The sequence below is a fragment of the Apostichopus japonicus genome, chromosome 19 (genome assembly GCF_037975245.1).
Source record: "Apostichopus japonicus isolate 1M-3 chromosome 19, ASM3797524v1, whole genome shotgun sequence".
NCBI classification, from domain to species: Eukaryota; Metazoa; Echinodermata; class Holothuroidea; order Aspidochirotida; family Stichopodidae; genus Apostichopus; species Apostichopus japonicus.
This window is the reverse complement of record NC_092579.1, coordinates 4,389,600-4,408,637: the sequence shown is the minus strand read 5'-3', so window position 1 is coordinate 4,408,637 and position 19,038 is coordinate 4,389,600. Positions and strand designations below refer to the sequence as shown.

Sequence of the window (19,038 nt, the reverse complement as noted above, 5' to 3'; positions counted from 1 at the left end):
GAGGACGTAAAATTTAAAAAAAAAAAAAACATGATGATTCAACTACAAAACATCTATTAAATTCGAATTTATAACAAACATTAAAATGGAAAGATCAAATATGGTAACTGAGAGAGAGAGTGTGTGAGAGGTGGAGAGAGAGAGAGATAAAATCGTTTTTTTTTTTATGGTTGGTTTTCCATGGAATATGATTATTAGGACTTTCAAACACAAGGCCGTTGTTATATTTCACAGTTTTCGAGATTACCCCATTAGAGCAATGAGTTCTGAGGCATGTGTTTCATTTTCCATTAAAAACATTTTAACCTAAAACTTTTCAATTTCAAGTAAAAGGGAAAAAAGGTTTACATTCTAAGTGACTCCGTAAATGAAATAAACTGCCGTTTGAAGCACTTAAAATGCGGAAATTTCATTTGCCAGGTTTTCAAAATCCTTCCAACAGAACAAAGCAATGCCAAAAACTGTGATTCCTTTTCCATTAAAACCATATGTTTAAAATATTTAAATTTATGCAAAGAATGTTTACATTTTATGTCATTACATCGATGGAATATTTTTAAGTATACTGCCATGAAAGTGACATTAAAATTCAACAGAACATATAAATCCAAGCACTGCATTTCATGCCCCACTCAAACATTAAAATCTAATATATTTCAAGCTATGTCAACAGAAATATGTCACTATTCTATATCATGCAGTACATGGATGATTTAAATACTGCCATTATACAGATGACTTTAAATAGGCTTGACGATCATCCACGATCGTTGAAGATCATCCCACGAGAAGAAAGAATTCTACAGCGGGCTATGCTTCCTCTATCCAATCGACAATGTTTTAACGCTAACACATCAATTGATGTCAAAATATTTATTCAAAATTTTCATTCTAGCTGATATGCTAGTCCATGTCAAATCCCATACCAGTATTAAAGCTATATAGTTTCTAAAAGTTTCCCTTCTGGGGTGCAAAGTTCTAATTTATGAAAAGAAATGAGAATTCCATTATTTCACAAAAATCACGAGATATATAAACTAGGATATCAAAAGTCAAATAACATGACATATTTGCTCCCTGCATTTCTGGTAACAGGTCAAAAGAAACCAATATTAACATTGGTATTTGTCATTATACTTTACAGGTCAGAGAAATAACCCCCCCCCCCCCCACAAATTGGTGGAATTTTCTGGTGCCCTACAAAAGATGATGGTAGAGTGATATCCCATCAGGACTGAAATCTCTTCAACTTTACAGTTATTTTATTGACAAAAAGTTGAATCAAACTCAGATTCATGATTACAAGAAGCTTACAATATGTTTATATATGATACTGTCAATGTGTCTTCATCATAGCATGATTCTTGAATCAAACACTGATTGCTGAATCAAACATTGATTCTTGACTTAAACACCGATTGTTGATTCAAAGATGGCTTCTTGATTACAAGAAGCTTAGAATATGTTCATATATGATACTGTCAATGTATATTCATCATAGCATGATTCCTGAAACCTAACTAAACCTCTCACTCCTAATTGACTTTCTTTAGAACACTGCATGGAATGACTGTTTGTCTATGTATCTCATTCTACTACCTCCTCCAGACACTATCATCAGTTGACCTACCAGACACAAAACTGTTAATCATAAAAATATTACTAACTAACCATGAGGAGTAGGAAGTTCATACCTCGGATGATAAATTCGATTGAATATTAAAACTACAATTGATGTCATTGTCATTCTGTAAAACTATTTGATTCTAACATCACAGATAAAAAGTCAGTAGAAAGTTGAAGTTTTAAATGTAATATTGTAACCACTCTACAATCTAGATAACCTATACTGTTATATAGAACTACAAAAACTAAGAGAAGACTTTCAGTTGCTGATAAACGCTCTGGAACGTCCCTTGCGGGGTTTCTCCATGCTCTTCATGACGTCTTCAAATTTCTCCTGATCAAAGTAGACGCTCGAGATGGAGTTGAGCAGTTGGTTGACTTTGTCTGGAAACTCGTCCATGGGAGTCATATCGGTCTTCTGCTTGCCCTCCTTGGGCGATTCTTTCTCTTCCACCACGTTCGATTTGGTCGAGACCCCGAAGAAGGACTTGAGCCTGTAGACCATGAAGTCGACCACCTCGTATTCGTTGGACTGCTTGGAGATGTCCCGCTTGACGTTACTGAAGGCCTCGTTGATGATGGTCAGAAACATGTTGACCAGGATGAAGGTGATGGTGCCCATGAAGAGGAAGAAGAGAATGGGGCCAAGGGTGCGATTGGCGTCTGCCAACTCCTTGAAGTGGAACTTCCCCAGGATGGTACTGACCAAGGTCTCGCAGGTGTAGATGAAGTCCGAGTAATTGTACACTTGCGTGTTCAGGACGAGGTAGAAGGCGATGGAGAAGGCGAAGAAGAACACGCAGAAGAGGATGGCAAAGTAGAACAGGTCCGTGGAGCAGGTCTTGATGGTGCTGGAGAGGAGACCGATACGTCGGTTGAATTTGAGAAGTTTCAGGAACTTCAAAGTCCCGATGAAGATCAACCACCCCAGCATGTATCCCAGAAGTTCGTTCCAGTAGGCCACGTACTGAAGCTTGATGTATCCCTGGCCGTGTGTCTGTTGAAATCGATCGATCAGGTCGTTGGTGACGAAGAGGCGGTAGAAGAACACCACACAGGCAGCCACCGAAAAACCTATGATGCCGCACTCACAGAGATTCCAAAAGCTCTGAAGATGAAGAAAATAAAATGTGACATATCTGTCAACAGCGGCAGGGATTTGACCGAGCAGGCCGACAATGTGGCATTTACATGGAAAAATCAAAACGATTCCACAGAGCTTTGTCTAAACTCACCCAATGGTCGCTGAGCTACGTAGTTTTGCTCGGGAAAGGAGTCGGGGGGATGGAGAAATTATGGTGCAATCCCTTTTGTAATGTAAATGCAACTACTTTACTGTAAAGACTACTTTGTAAAACCAACATGGAAATCATCGATACAAACCTTCCAATATTCTCTCTTCTCCTTTCGAAGTTTCAGCAGCTGCTTCACCGTGAAGAACAAGATGAAACAGAAAAATACCACTAAACAGGCCACATAGAAAGCTCCGAAAGCTGTGTTGAGAGTGACCAGTCGGACCACATCGATCTTTGTGATGGGAAGGGCGCCCCCAGTAGGGAGGAACTCCACAAGAAGATTAACCACAGCAAACAAATTCACCTAAGAAACAAAAGAAAGGTCAGCTTTAAAAATACTTTCAGATCAGAAATTCAAAAGTAATTTAGTAATTAGAAAAAAAATATTCCTAGCCAACATACCACAAGGAGGAATTAGGTTCAAATAGGCCACAGTATTGATTCCTAACCATTTGCTTTACACTTAACCAAGATTATCTTAAGTGTTGCGTTCATCAGCTGCAATATTCATCAGCTGCAATTCCTCTCCAGTTGTTTGATAAATAACTAATGGTTGACAAACAAATACCATTCTAAAATGTGATCCATGATGTCAGTTCTAAATTCAAAGGCTACCTGTCCATGTCTGTTCAGGCAGATTTTAGTGAACTCTGATAAATGCATGTTAAACATGTAATTACAATTTTACACAAAGGGGTTGAGATTTTCACAAAAAAAATATGCTTGCAATGAGTCGGGTGACTGTAGTGTGTTTTAATAATGGCTATTTGGGAGCTTTTAACTTTTTTCAGGCACTTTGACATTATTATGTGAAGGATAAGAAATTTGGCCAAAAAAGTTCACAAGAACAGTGGTTTACAAATCTATTAATCACATATCTTGACACTTTGCTACCATACTCTATTTCCTCATTTCTATGTTGTACTTGAGTTCAGAGAGGGGGTATTCTGAAAACAAACTACTGATCTACTGCAAAGATCCTGTCCTAGGTATTATTGGTAAATCTTAGATGGCCTGACATTTCCATCTTAACAAGATCTTCTTGAGAGGCAAATTGAGACAAAAACAGACATTTGAAAGAACAAATAGGCAGACAACCAAACACACCACTGAAGAAAGGAAGGAATAAAATTAGACAGGACAAAGGGCAGTGAAATGAAAGAAGAGATGGAAGGGCTGAGGAGGAGATGGAAGGGCTGAGGAGGAGATGGAAGGGCTGAGGAGGAGATGGAAGGGCTGAGGAGGAGATGGAAGGGCTGAGGAGGAGATGGAAGGGCTGAGGAGGAGATGGAAGGGCTGAGGAGGAGATGGAAGGGCTGAGGAGGATATGAAAGGGCTGAGGAGATGGAAGGGTAGAGGAGGAGATGGAAGGGCTAAGGAAGAGATGGAGGAGGAGATGGAAGGGCAGAGATGGAAGGGCTGAGGAGGAGATGGAAGGGCTGAGGAGGATATGAAAGGGCTGAGGAGGAGATGGAAGGGCTGAGGAGGAGATGGAAGGGCTGAGGAGGATATGAAAGGGCTGAGGAGATGAAAGGGTAGAGGAGGAGATGGAAGGGCTAAGGAAGAGATGGAGGAGGAGATGGAAGGGCTGAGGAGGAGATGGAAGGGCTGAGGAGGAGATGGAAGGGCTGAGGAGGATATGAAAGGGCTGAGGAGATGGAAGGGTAGAGGAGGAGATGGAAGGGCTAAGGAAGAGATGGAGGAGGAGATGGAAGGGCTGAGGAGGAGATGGAAGGGCTGAGGAGGAGATGGAAGGGCTGAGGAGGAGATGGAAGGGCTGAGGAGGAGATGGAAGGGCTGAGGAGGAGATGGAAGGGCTGAGGAGGATATGAAAGGGCTGAGGAGATGGAAGGGTAGAGGAGGAGATGGAAGGGCTAAGGAAGAGATGGAGGAGGAGATGGAAGGGCAGAGATGGAAGGGCTGAGGAGGTGATGGATGAATGAGGAGGAGATGAGCTGGGCAGAGTGGTGTAACAATGAGACTTAATTAGTAAAGGGTGCTCGGTGAACTTGAAGTGCGAGTAACAAGAGGAAAAACAACATACAAGTGCAGATGTGTGAGGAAGAGGATGGGGTGGAGGACGGTGATAGGGTAAGAGAAAAGGGGAGGGCTTACTCATTCCCTTCTTGGTAATTGAGACCATAAGCCTGCATGGTACAAAGGTGATACATCCAAAAGTGACTCCTGCTTAGGTGAGCTGTATTGGGTCAGTTACTTAAATGCCTTGTATTAGTATGAAGAAGATCAATGCAGCTATGATAAAAATGTCGGCCATTTAAGTTATACTACTAGAGTTGTCAGTTTCCACCCAGAGTAGTAATCAGGAGACAGTAGTAGACTTACGTGTGCGTTATACATGGAGATTTCAACAAACAGTGCCCTGGAATTACTGTCCAACCACTTCTCTGACAAAAGCCTATCAATTCTATTCATAATCTGTAAAGACAATACAAAAGATAGAGAAATTGTACAAAATATTTATATATATTTTATATATGATATGATGAACTGAATTATCTTTATTGTTTCTACCATATTTTGGGTTTGTTTGGAAGTTTTGAAGAGATCATTTACACTTTGGAAAGATATAACTTACAACCTGTGTTATTAGGTTACCTATTAGTACTGGGAGAGGTGATTCAGGCTACCAGGACGGGTGTCATTTAGTCTTGTGGTAGTAGGCTACCTGTTCATACTAGGAGAGGTGATTTAGGCTACCAGGACGGGTGTCATTTAGTCTTGTGGTAGTAGGCTACCAATCATCTATTAGATATTATTGAGGCAGGCAGATGGGGCGGTCAAATATTTGCTGTTTTGTATTAGATGGACAATCAGACAAATATACTTTCATTTCTTTCATATTTTGACATGTGGAACTGATCGGAAGAGACCAACCTTTTCTTGATTTCCTTTGAGTTTAGCCACGTATCCACCACCAGAGTAGAACGCATGCTTGCCAAAGAAGGGATATCCGTCGAGTTTCTCTGCATCGATGTACTTGTACTCCGGGTAAGTGGTTGTTTCGTTATACGGCGTCCATCCTGCACTGTAAGACGCCTCGTCCTCATTCAGGAACGTGTAATGAGTGTTGCAGTTGTTGATGATGTTCACAAAAGCAGAGTGTGGTTCACAGAGGTCTAGGTAGTAACAGAATAAGAGAGAGACCTCTTTAGACCTCGAAAGGATCCAGACAAGTTTAGGTCGAAAGATCGAAACAGGATTTGTCGATGCAATTATTCCAATGATGTAATAATGAATGAATAAAAGTATATTACATTTTAATGTCATAAATTATGCGTGCCAACACAGCCCAGGTAACATAGGGGATAAAAAGGAGTTGATTGCTCAAATTATTTATTCTAGCAAAAAGAAGGGAAAAAAAGACCCAAATATTAATTATAAATCATAGAAATGAACTGGACTAAAATGGAGGTGTACTTATGATTGATCCTATTTATAAATATTATATAATATATAATAAAGGAATAAAGGAAATGAAATTGAAGTGAAAATTGAAGTTACGAGATCTATAAAGGAAGTACGCTAGGGTTTGTTAAGAGTACAGCCAGATTAATTTAAGCTTATATCCTGTACTCTTAACAACCACTTACTGTATCCTGCAGATTTCTCAGAATGTGGTGACAAATGAAACCAGGCCAAATGAAGACATAGTAGTGAAGGAGTTTACACATTTTTTTTTAATTCCAAAATTTTCACTGAATTTGTTGTTTGAAGTTGATCCTTTTTTTAAGCCATAAATGGGTACCAAAGAGATATTGTCCTTCCATTCCAAAAAGAGTGAACTTTCTAGAAAAAGGGAGAATTTTTTCATTTTTCCTTGCAACTTTTTCATCATAACAGAAATATGGAGAGAAAATGGTAATTTATCTGATGTTGGCTATTCTGAAAATCAGAAGGGAACAAGCAACATGGTTGTGAGATTTATCGGTGTTGTATGTAAAATGAATCATGGGGGTGGGGGTGGGGATTTGGGGGGAGTGGTGTGCAAAATTAAAGCATAATATTCTTACTAGACCTGACTCTGAGCTGTCTCAAGACTGGATATCCCAGGATGTATGATGACTGATCCGCAAAGAATCCATTTAACGAAGGATCGACGTCACCGTTATACAAGAACTTCCCTTCCAGGTTCGGCACTAAGGTCAATTTTGCCCACCGCCAAAAGTGTTCCTTGGTTTTAATCTAGGATAACCAGAAATGAAAGAAATCTTTCTGTAAAGTTTCCAACAAGGTAAAAAACATTTTTTCACTACGAAAAAAAACAACAAATAAACATGTGAACTTTAATCTCACTGAATTCTATTTAATATCTATCAAACTAAAGAATTATTCAGAAATCTATTTATTTCATTGCAACAATTTTAACACACTGTATTCCACTTTCACCGAGGAGATCCACACAAGTCAAAGGTGCCTAACAGTGTGAAAGATTCATTGATTGGTTTTGTCTGGCTTGCTTTAAACTTCAAACGTACATGTTGAATTGAACTTGTTATAACATGGCGTGGACTATATGGACTATCATGCAAAACTAATGTACCTGAAAATACAATTCTTTTAGACCATCAAAAGTATACCTGGCCTGATTAAACATAGGCATTATTGGGTGAGAATGATACAAATGAACAACCCAACACAAATTGCAGTTTTGGCTGTGGTTGGGTTATATTCTTATTCTGTCAAGGGACTACTTCTTTTCTATTTCAAGCTTTCTCATACAATGTACGTTCTTTTCTGATAATATTAGGAGAAGAAAAATAATTCAAAGCATATATCGGGCAAATTAAACCCCTTCCAAGTACTTTGAAGAATGAAACAGTTTCCCGTCTGCTTACGTTTGTGAATGAATTGATTCGATCTCCCATCACCAGTATCTGTTCAATGTTTGCTTTGTAATGGTACGACCAAGTGTCCACGTTACCGTAGCTGACCACCATCAGTGTAAACAAGAACAGAAAGTAGAATAAAATGTCCTTCAGAACGGAGAATATCTGAAGCTCCTTCAGTCGACGTTCTCGGATCTTCTCCAGATTCTCAGGGGTCGGTGGTTTGGCCTTGATCTTTCTCTCCTTATGTGATGTCACTGAAGAGAGTTAAAAATCATTGTTATATTAAACTGTTCAAAATAGCAGAAAACTAGCAGACTGAGTGTCATTTCTTACAGAACGTTAAACCAATACTGAATAAAAGGCTCTACCGCAATATTCTAAGTCAAAGAAAGGAAGTTTTTTTTTTTTTCGGCTTTTAATATCCAGAGGTCCAAAATCAACTGTTAATCTGCATTCTTTAAATATTCTTGAAGGCTCACAGCATCAGAGATAGCTATAATCTCATAGACAAGACTCTTCGATACAACTACAAGTTTCACAAAACTTGATATTGCTGATGAAATAATGTGGTTGTGACTTTATCATATGTTCACATTCTTACAAAATTGACAAACCCATCGTAAAGGTAAAAATGTCACAAATAAAATATCTGGTGCCCATCTGCAGAAAGCCTATATAGTCTACAACCTTTTGCGAATGGACTCGACAAGTTAGTTTATAAATACCGCCTGCAAACTTTTAACAATCATCCTTGCTCATGTCAAAAACTTTTCCTCATGTTAATCTGTCATACTACCAAGTTATTTCTTGTTTTTGATTTTTATATATCCACTCAGCTAAAACTTCAAGCTCTTAAATTTAAACAAAAGGAATCTTTGTGTTAATTCTCAAATAAGCTTTATAGTAATCACCATGACCTACAGATTTTCGGTTCATTGTAGGAGTGATATTTTTGCATCATCAAATTGGATCATCAGTGCTTTATAGTGAGCTTATTATGTTGTACTGCTGCTTCATTATCCCACTGCCCTAAACAGCATCCAATCTAAATTTAATCTCACTAACGAGGAATAAACTAGGGTTTTTTGTTATATTAACCTTCATCCACCCTCCACCCCCCCCCCCAAAAAAAATGCCATCCAAAAATGTTCTACTGTGGTGAGGGTTTTGGGCAATTGCTTGTCATCATTTTCATCTTTTAATCCTTTCATTGAGACTTACCTGGTAAGTTATGCAACCATTCTTCGTCGTGCTCGAGTGATTTATCGTATGCTTCCTCGTCGACTTCTACGTCGGGCTCTTCGTCCACGTTTGGGCTCCGGAACAAGCATGTGATGAACATAGCGATCAGCACTACCTGAATGTACACATCAGATTGATATACGAAATGAGTACAAACTTTTTTTACCAATTGGTGAGCATATATTTACCCTCCACTAATGCTCTGATTTTGCCATTTCTAAACCCCTCCCCCTCCCCCTACTCCCTCCCCCTATCCCCTCCCCCTCCCCGGAAGGATCAATGATACTTTAATAGGCCCAATTTAAAGCTTTTAAGATTTTTGAAAGTCGCCGAGTCTTCATCCCCAACAAGATCCAAGGATGAAAAAAAATTCCACTTTTGCACACACACACACACAGGTGTTTTACATTCAGACCTAGGACCCCATTGTTTTTTCCATTGTTCAAATCCACATACCCTAACCTTAACAATACCTCATAACAATAGAATTCTTTCGAGGACATGGAAATTCTTTAGAAATCACATCCGAGGACCTAGAATTCTTTTGTTCAAGTCCTAGGTCAGAATACAAAACAAGTGCACACACACACAAAAAGTAACTTTTATAAAGAAACACACACTTTCCTGAGAGAGTGCAACAACCTTCCACAAATGCTCCGATGTGGATATTTCTACCCTGACAGGATTAATTACTTAAACTGGTTACACTCTGAAGTTGTAAATAGAACAAAACTCAAGGAATTCGACGATTCGAAGTGAGGAGTTGAAATGAGTTGGTATTTAAGATAATATATATCTTAATGAAAACGGGCTTTAATGATAATTAACCAATTGGTTATGTCAGAATTCTGCAACGGGCATGTGACGCATTAAAGACAGTAATAAATTGCACTCAATTCATGATGGATAAAATAAAGCAAAAGTAAATGCCGCTTAAGCAGACAAAGACGTTCAGTTGACAAAGCATTTAAATCGGCAGATATAAACTGAACAATTTTCATGGGACAAGCAGGTCACTTTGAGGTACCAAACATTATCCAGTTGTTCGAATGATTGCATGATTAGTGTATGATTAAGTTGTCTGAAGAGGAAAGTCCATAAACTGACCAAAATAACAAAGTTTCTCCCATTTCTAGTAACTTCGTTTTAAAACCAAGTGATTACTCTAGCAACAGAATATTACGGTAGATGAGTTCATTGCTCAAACCAATTTCTTTTTCTTTAGGTCAAATTACATGAGCCTTGTAGCATCATGTATTGTGCAGATATGAGCTCTTCAAATTTGGCGATATTTTGTAAAAGCAGCTGGCAAAACCATAAATGCATGATATCATCATTATAGCATTCTATCTGTAAAATGTTTGATTTTTCCTTTGGAAATTTGAACAACTTATAATTAATATTGCATCAGAAAATTGGTGTTCGTACTTTTATCGGTTGGGCAATAAACACACCGGTGAAGAATGACACCAGCTCCGATGCCAGCCATTCTCTGGTTTCCAAATCTCCCATCTGAATCCCGTAGAATAGGGTGAAGACGGTGGAGGCGACCGTCCCGAGGATGAGTAAGATCCAGGCTACGATGACGAACCACCAGGGGAACATGAAAGGGTCCTTCTTGGGTTTGTCGTTCACGGGACTGGAAGCTCGACTTTTATCTTCCTGCAGGGTGTGGTACTGACCTATGTTACTCCTCAAGGACTCATCAAAGTTCAAATTACCGTCGTGGATCAGTCGAGGGTCGGCCCTGGTCCCACCGGCTGGACCCTGGCCGTAAGTCTTTCTCTGCTTTAGCAGCAGACTGTCCGGTGATAGCTGATGACAACGTGAGAGGTGAATATGCAAATGAGGTATCATAAATATGAATAGAAATGGTTGGCAATGTCAAAGGTCATGAGTACTGCCACCATATATGCTAGACAGCCAGATAAATGGTCACCCCATGCTCAAATTTCAACAAGACATTTTTTAACAAGAAATTTCAACTTTCAAAATTTCAAAACAAGAAATTTCAACAAGAGTTTTATTGCCTATCTATTAGTAATTCCCCACACTGAGACATCTAATTGTCAATTGCAACAATCCTCCATCTCTGGGAAGAATCTTGAGAACCAGAACCATCAAGAATGTACTTTTGAAACTTCTAAACAATTCTTGGTGTACTAAACCTTTTGTTCCAAAACCAATGACCACTAAGTTAAAATTGTATATTGTATGTAACAATATTTGAAATAAGAAATATAAAGTTATTTTGTATCCTAGGCAAACGAATAGGTCTGCTCTTGCAATTATTTTAAATGATTATCAAGCATATTAAATATTACAAAAGAAAGAAATCATGAAGGAAACCAAATGCTTACGTAGGGTCTTCTGCCTTTGGAGGTGTCTGAAACCTTATAACGTTCCCACTGCTGCTTCTGGGCTACCTTGATGCGGCTCTCTCGTTTCTTTCGAGGCCGAGACTTTCTGAAAAGCTGGACCACGGTCAGACTTATCGGAAATACGATCAACATTGACTGGATGCCGATGCTTATCTACAAGGCAGTAAGATGGTAAGAAAACACAAACTTAACAACAGGAGTATTTGGATATATAATTTAGTTCAACCCTTGAAAGGAGAGACAAATTGTACCAGACATGACTAGGATTAAAATGTTCATTAACTTCAGCGAGTGAATCAAATTTCAGAGGATGTTTGGAATACCAGAGCAGCAGTTTGCATTGGATATGAAGTATTGCTACAGACTGTCATCTCAATCAATGTAATAATCTAGTTATAATCTAATTATTATGAAATAATCTAATAAATTAAAATTCCTGATTAATGTGTGAACTGTTGATTCCTTGTGTATTTAGATAAATGATGTAAACAAGCTGTGTACAAGCAACATGTATATAACCATTGAAAAATGACTTGATCATACTGTTTAAAGAGTTAAATTATTGATCTTTCATATTTTGTATGATACTGGGGTGTGTTTGATTAACGGCTCTGCAAACTCCAAACGAATAGCCTTGTGCAATACTTTAACATACCAACAGGCTCATCATAATATCAATACCTCTCATTTCAATCAAATTTTTAAGCATTTACATGGATTTCTGCATTATGTTGCATTAGTCCGACTGGTATGTATGTATGTATTTTAGGTCCTCCTGCAAGCAGGAACTCGCAAAGAAGCCTCATTGGCTTATCAAAGCCGCAAGCTGACCGAAGTCAGTCTCTTACATTCATATTTAACGTCCATGTTTATGAATTGTCAACAATTCTGTAACTGGACGTCATACATTATTCTTGGAGTGACTCGAACCGGGGACCTTATGATTGGAAGGCACCGGTGTTAACCACTGAGCTAACACACATTACAATGGACTGAGTAACATTTACTTACCTGAGCTGGAGACATACTGATAGGTCCAAGATTAAAGGCATTCAGAGAAGCAGCGGGGGGTATCGCCTTGTACCACATGATGTTCACCAACATCTCCAACCACAGCGCCATCATACAACACCCCACTCTCTGCATGCGAGTAAAGCGGCTCATCGCAGGGCGGCCGTAAATGGATATCCAGAGGTGGCCGTCGTTTAGGTTCTTGGAGGTGTGGCTTTGGAATACATGTGAGAACTCCTTCATCTGTTCCTTACCAGCCACTGCTACCAGACGATCCACCTGTGTAGTTTAGTTGATGTATTGTAGTAACAACAAATTATGAAAGTAACATTTAATATTGTAAAATAAGCAAACACGTGTTGTTGTATAGAGTGTGAATGAGGAAGAGGCCAGCAAGGGTAGGGAAGAGACCAAGAGGATGGGGATCAGACGGGGACTGGAAGTGGATGGGGGAGATTATGGAATGACGATGGGAAAGGGGAGTGGAAAGGGGCAGGATGAAGAGTGAAGGGGATTAGGAAGGGGAAAAGGGATGAGGTTTTCACAGAGTTTTCAGACTTTGACCTCTGTTGACCCCAAATGACCATTGAACTTAGAAATTAAGCTTTAAGCTTTTTGTACTTAATAAGAAGGATCAACATACCAAGTATGAAGTTAAACCAACACCAATAACTGTTTGAGTTATCATGTTTAAAAGCAAGTGTCACACCCACATACGTCATCACCATCGCATAGATTCCATTTGCCTCCGGCAAGGAATAAAAAATGCTTCATAGGTTACCAGCCATACTCCGTACAAATGTAACAGTAGTTCAAGTTTTGAGTGGGTCATTTCCAGGTTATTGTCATGTGCTCCATCATGACAGATGTGATCACACCACGACAAATTTTATAACAAATTTACACAGTCATTTAGCAATGTCTCACCTGGCCATCATCATCCACAACAGAGAACCATCTGTTTACGATGAAATAAAACCGTTCTTTGGTTTGCAGGTCTCTTATGGCTATATATTTCAGGTACCAGCTCTGCATGTCGCCTTTGCCAGAGTTATCATGCCATATCCGCATGTAATTCATTGTTCCAAGAGGTCTGAAAAATATATATGAAAACAGAAATAAAAAGGAATAAAATGAAGATATACAAAGATTAAATTTTTGATGTTAATAAGATGAATATGCTTAGATTGGACTCAAGTCTAGCCTACTTTGCATGTAAAAATCAAGGGGAATAGATCATTTAAGACACTAGTTACCAGCCCCACCCCCATCCCCCTCCCCCTACCAAACCCATCCATTACACATCAATCATATTGTTAAGTTCTAATCTCATCCATCAACACCTTCTCCCAGACCCATCCACTGCCCCCTTCATCTGATAAAAGAGTACTGATCTCAACCCATCATCTCATCCCCACCCATCTCTTCTCTACACCCCCCCTCCCCAAATTCAGTCCCTTTTCAATGTTGTACACATTTGTATTACCCACCGATCAACAGTCATCAGGAAGCGGTCGACCGCCCCTCTCCTCAAGACTGGCCGTTTCTCATCCTCCAGAGTTCTGACATCTGTTTCTTCTTGGTCACCAGAGATGATAAAGCTGACCTATCAGATTAAAACAAGAAACAAAATACCTCAACAGATGGCAAAATTCATAAAAGCCTTCCTGCTAGCTAGCATGATGTCCCCCCCCAGATGCCTCCCTGCACCTGTCTGTCCGTCTGTTCCCCCCCCCCCCCTCCATCCTCACTACTTCTATACCTTATCTTCATATGGCTTGAGTAAAATGTTGGTTAAGATTTCTGCCAGAGCATTGAATAATTTTAACATTTTACTGGCAACTTTCACCAGTCAGTAAACCCACAAACTGTAGATGCTTTGTTGGACAAACTTAAATTTAATAAAAATAATAATAATCCACAGTTTTTTTATAGACGGTTAATTCTTTTCTTATCATGAATGTATCTGCTGAGTGACATGATCAAGACACAATATATCTTTCAAAAGCATTTATTTTCCTTCGTCATGTGCAAACTTGAGGGCTACTCTGGAAAGCAGTGCTTCTGCACTGAGCAGGACTACCCTCATTAAAGATGACAATAATAATAAAAAAATAAAAAAACACAACCATGACAACAACCAGACAGTGACACACTTGACCAGATATTCATGATTGTAATTAACACTCAGACAAACAACCATTGTCACGACCAAACACATACACAACATGACACCCAAACACAGACATACACTACGACGCTCAAACATACGTACCTTCGAATCTGTTCCAGCTCCTTGTCGCTGTCCGGTCAGAACGGAGAGTTCATACAGATACTTGTGCTTGGGGTTGTTGTCCACGAGTGGGGTGACACCAAGCTATGACCAACATGGAAAAGAACGTGATGAAGAATCTGCTGTTGTGTAAAATACATCCTTGCAATATATTGTGAGTATAGACAGACCCTAGACTCAAATATATTACAGACCATTGCTGATAAGTCAAAATCTGCTAAAGATACCATGTCCAAAATCAGATACTGAGAGGGCTGAAGCAATTCCTGCAGTTAGGCTGCATATGACGCTACCTTTCATGATCTGCAATTTATTAAACATAAGCATTGCTTGTTGGTCTGTACTGATGATGACTACCCTTTGACATCCATACCGCATTTGCAATTTTTTTTTCGACCCGGTGCTTAAAGTATCTTAAGAATGCTTGCAAGACATTTCCATTGCAGATATCTAATTTAAGAACATTTGTTGTACCATTGCGGCATGAACTGTTGCAGTAGAATCATCAATGAAACATGCACACGCTAAAAAAAAAAAAAAAAATTTTAATTAAAAAATGGGAAAAAGTGCAAGACAATTTTATTTATGAAAATTTACCAGCATAACATCTTTCTTGTCTTTCCTCCTAGCCCAGATGAAGATGAAGAAGAATATAGTGTACGAGGCGATGGTAGAGACATAAATGGTCAAGTTTTGAATGAATCCCAGATTGTTAAAGATGTACTCAAAGTCCAGGGGTGCTGGAGGTACAATCCAGGTACTGGCAAAGGATGTCAGATGAGTACAGAGACATTGGGTCCAGGAAGCGTCTGTGCGGATGCCGACCTTGATAAAATAAAATGATTTTAATATGACATAACAGCTCTTGCCTGTGTTCCTTTCTGCTTCCACAGTTTATGGAAGATAAAGTCAAGCAAATTTATCTCCCAATGTAAGAGACAAGAGGTGAAGACATGCAAGTCCTCAACAAAATTTAGTTTTTATTTCATTTTTAGGTCAATTTGATTCATCTTAAATATGAAAATTTTTAAGTTTTAAAAACCGAAGTTCAGAATATCTAAAATAAGAACAAAAGGACAAGTACCTCAATTTCCATAATTCCCCTCCCACCTCCTTCTACCCCCACCCCAACCCCCAGTCCTACCACCATGCCCCTCCACCCTCTTCACTGAGCTCATTACATGCTAGGTTACACTGCTTTCAATGCAAGCAACGTTTCATTTCAGTTCCTAACGTGGACATAGCACAGGTAAATCTACAGAACTGATATAATTCCCAAGCCCCTGCCCCCCCCCCCACCCACAGTGATATAGCAGACAACCCATCGCTATACAACAGGCCTTTTCTTGGGCCAAATTGAGGCGCACATGCCATATCTTACTTACCAGACACCCAGAGCCACCCCAAGTCTGAACCTGAGGAATCCAGAAAGAACATCCAGAAATAGAAATGGAAAGCCAGTACGGTTCGGTCCAGTTTTTGCTGGCATTACCGACGGCCCAATCCAGGGCTTGATCGTGGATGATGTAACCCAGATCATCCCAAAAATTACCGGGCACCTGGCTGACACCGACGATGTACTTTCCGGTTTTGTTTCCGACTTCGGCGTTGTCCAGAAAGATCTTGTACGCCCACATGTCTGTTAAGTTGGCCATGCTTGTTACCTGCACTTGATCTAAGGTAGGAAAATAGAGGGCAAAAGTAAGAAATATAAAAGATTAACATCAAAACTTGGATTTAAAAAGGAGAAAGTGTGTTCAATATCTTCATAATATATTTTACAAATGTAATCAAACGATTGAGTTTTTAGTTCCATATACCTCACAATGTATCTAATTTTCCATTTTCCTTGATGTTTCAACCAAAAAGTTGGATGTGAAAAGTCCAAATTTTCAATCAAACACTGAAGTTTTACCACAAGAAAAATTTTGAAAGAATATATTTGAAATCTGTCATTTCTTCCAGTCAAGAGACCCCACAATTTTTTTAGCCCCATTGCACTTTTCATAGCTTGAAGTATTGATGAAGACAGGTCTGAAGATCAATAAATCACTCTGTTATAATACATGCAAATATAGCTACATAATTCATAGGCAGACCACCAAAAAACAAGTTCCTCTTTCATATGCCATAACCGAAACAAGTACATTCACACAAAATGTTAAACAATTGATAATCAATTAAATATACATGATCGTCAAAGTGAGAAATTCACTCTCGTTAATACTGAAGTGCTTCTGATGTGTTCTCCATAGTTCTCCATATTTGGAGTAACATATTCGATGAAAACCCAGATACATAAATTACAGTTGTTCTGTATTAATCTGTCGCATTTTTCAGCTTCGCTTGATTCTATTATTTACAATGCAAAGCTGGCCAAATGATTTGCAATATAAAGAGCGAAACACTGCTTTATGCACTCCAAAGTCGGATGTTGATAGGGTGGCTTTTAGTAGTAACCTTTCTTGGGATGTGGTGGGGGGGGCAGGGGAAGGGGTTTCTATTGTTCAATATTATCCTCTCTACATACATGTATATTAGACACTTATATAGCGCTGCTACATCGAGATTGTAGCGCTTTACAAATAGGAAGCTAAATCTTAGAATATAGCTAAATCTTAGAATATAGATAGATGGGGAGGGAGGGAGGGGGAGGGAGGGGTGTAAATGTATGCTTAATGTGAAGGAAAAAAATTGGCATCCACTCAAGATACTTGTTGAGATCAATGCAAACTAAGATTTCAAATTTGTATATACTTAATTGTTATTTTCTTTCCATAGTCTTCAAAATATTCAAGGTCATGACAAATTAACCCTGTCTGGATTCATCTGAGCTATATGTCAATAACAAACAACTTCTGATGAGATTTTCCTTTTTTTTAAAGTGAATAAAGAACATAAAATGAACATCTTCCTCCATTCCATACCCCTCACCCCCCCCAGTCCCCCCTTTTTCCCTTCAAACCTTAATTGCCAAATACTCCCATAGATCCTGACTCTTACCTAAGGTGGATTCATTTCCAGGCAAGAAGAATCTGTAATCGTAATACTCCGGCGACGGATAACCCTCGTGTCGAAGGTAGACCACAAAGATCTGTGAGAGATTCTGAGGCGCTAACTGAACGGTTATGGATGAATCGTTGTACTGCACCTCAAAGGAGTGATAGACCATACCGGTCTCGTTGTTTGGAACGGTCGTGTTGTAGAAGGCAAACTCTGGCAAATCATTACCGGGTCTCGGTACAAAGATCTCGATGATGGAGGATGATTCCTCTACCGGAACATCGGTTCCGTCGGGTCGTTTATAGGACAAGGACATGATGTTAGATCTCTTTGATATCTTCTCACTTGTCTCTTCAAAATTGTAAGGATTGTTGGGTAATGAGAGACTCTATAACACAAGGAATAAAATGATGATGATAAATACATCGCCTCCTTTGAACTTGTGTTCATGGGAATTCTTTCTCTAAACCATGCTTTTCATGCTCCCTATGTAAGCACAGTCAACTATTACATGCATGAGAAATGAGAAAATAAAAATTCTTTAAGTATCCAGTAACATTTTCGATACCGAAGTCCTTATCGCATTTAAATTTCACTCTCAAACACTTTGAAGTACTTACTAAACAGTTTTAATTTTCTTTATAGGTTTTTTGTTTCTTGCTTTGGTGAGGGGGATGGGGAGGGGGGGTTGGAAAATAGTTTTGTATTATACATTCAGGATTATCAAAAGCCTGACTAAATTTGATCAAAGTAAGAAAACTTCCACCTTTCTTTTTAAATCAGAAATTAAAAAGGAGGAAAAAGTTAAATCTGACTAAATAGCTACATTTGGCTGCCAAACTTTTTTTTCAGTCCCAATTATTTTTGCTTTTAATATTTGACTTGAAGTGAACAAATTCTAAAAAAAAAACTCTCATATCTAATAGGAGAAAAGATATAAGCTATTTATTTTGTGACCATGGAAGAAAAGATGAAAATATAAGGAATTCCTAAAAGAAATATGATGAGAGAGTAGGCATGATCCTAAAATCCTTTCTTCTTTTTAATTCATTATTTGAAATAGAATCTTGAAAATAAACTTTCTTCCAAGGAAATTCTAAACAAAAATGCATATGGACAAACAACTAAGGGATATTCTGGTGGTTGCAATTGATTGCTTAAGACATATGCTGGAAGTTATCTGCATTTTTAGGTCACAACTGAATCCTCATAGCATTTGGTTTGACGTGAAAAATCCATTTTTTTCAACATTTTGTGATATATATATTTTTAATGTATCTGACAACAGCAGAGTGAATGATGTCACCATGGCAATTCAGCTGAAAAAGTAATGTTCT

At 38.7% G+C, this 19,038-nt stretch overlaps 1 protein-coding gene across 1 annotated transcript in view; it reads right to left on the bottom strand.

Moving 5' to 3' along the window:
* Positions 1-226: 226 nt before the first annotated feature.
* LOC139959742 (polycystin family receptor for egg jelly-like) overlaps positions 227-19,038 on the bottom strand; it is a 47,921-nt gene continuing 29,109 nt past the window's right edge. Inside the window, exons 27-42 of the mRNA XM_071957567.1 lie at positions 17,702-18,089; positions 16,084-16,379; positions 15,296-15,523; positions 14,681-14,782; positions 13,896-14,011; positions 13,333-13,498; positions 12,406-12,684; positions 11,374-11,547; positions 10,442-10,828; positions 8,993-9,128; positions 7,778-8,025; positions 6,953-7,124; positions 5,817-6,058; positions 5,265-5,357; positions 3,010-3,225; positions 227-2,734 (exon numbers count right to left, since the gene is read on the bottom strand). Of these exons, the coding sequence (XP_071813668.1) occupies positions 1,886-2,734; positions 3,010-3,225; positions 5,265-5,357; positions 5,817-6,058; positions 6,953-7,124; positions 7,778-8,025; positions 8,993-9,128; positions 10,442-10,828; positions 11,374-11,547; positions 12,406-12,684; positions 13,333-13,498; positions 13,896-14,011; positions 14,681-14,782; positions 15,296-15,523; positions 16,084-16,379; positions 17,702-18,089 (4,092 nt within the window). The 3' untranslated portion in view covers positions 227-1,885. The remainder of the gene's footprint in view (positions 2,735-3,009; positions 3,226-5,264; positions 5,358-5,816; positions 6,059-6,952; positions 7,125-7,777; positions 8,026-8,992; positions 9,129-10,441; positions 10,829-11,373; positions 11,548-12,405; positions 12,685-13,332; positions 13,499-13,895; positions 14,012-14,680; positions 14,783-15,295; positions 15,524-16,083; positions 16,380-17,701; positions 18,090-19,038) is intronic.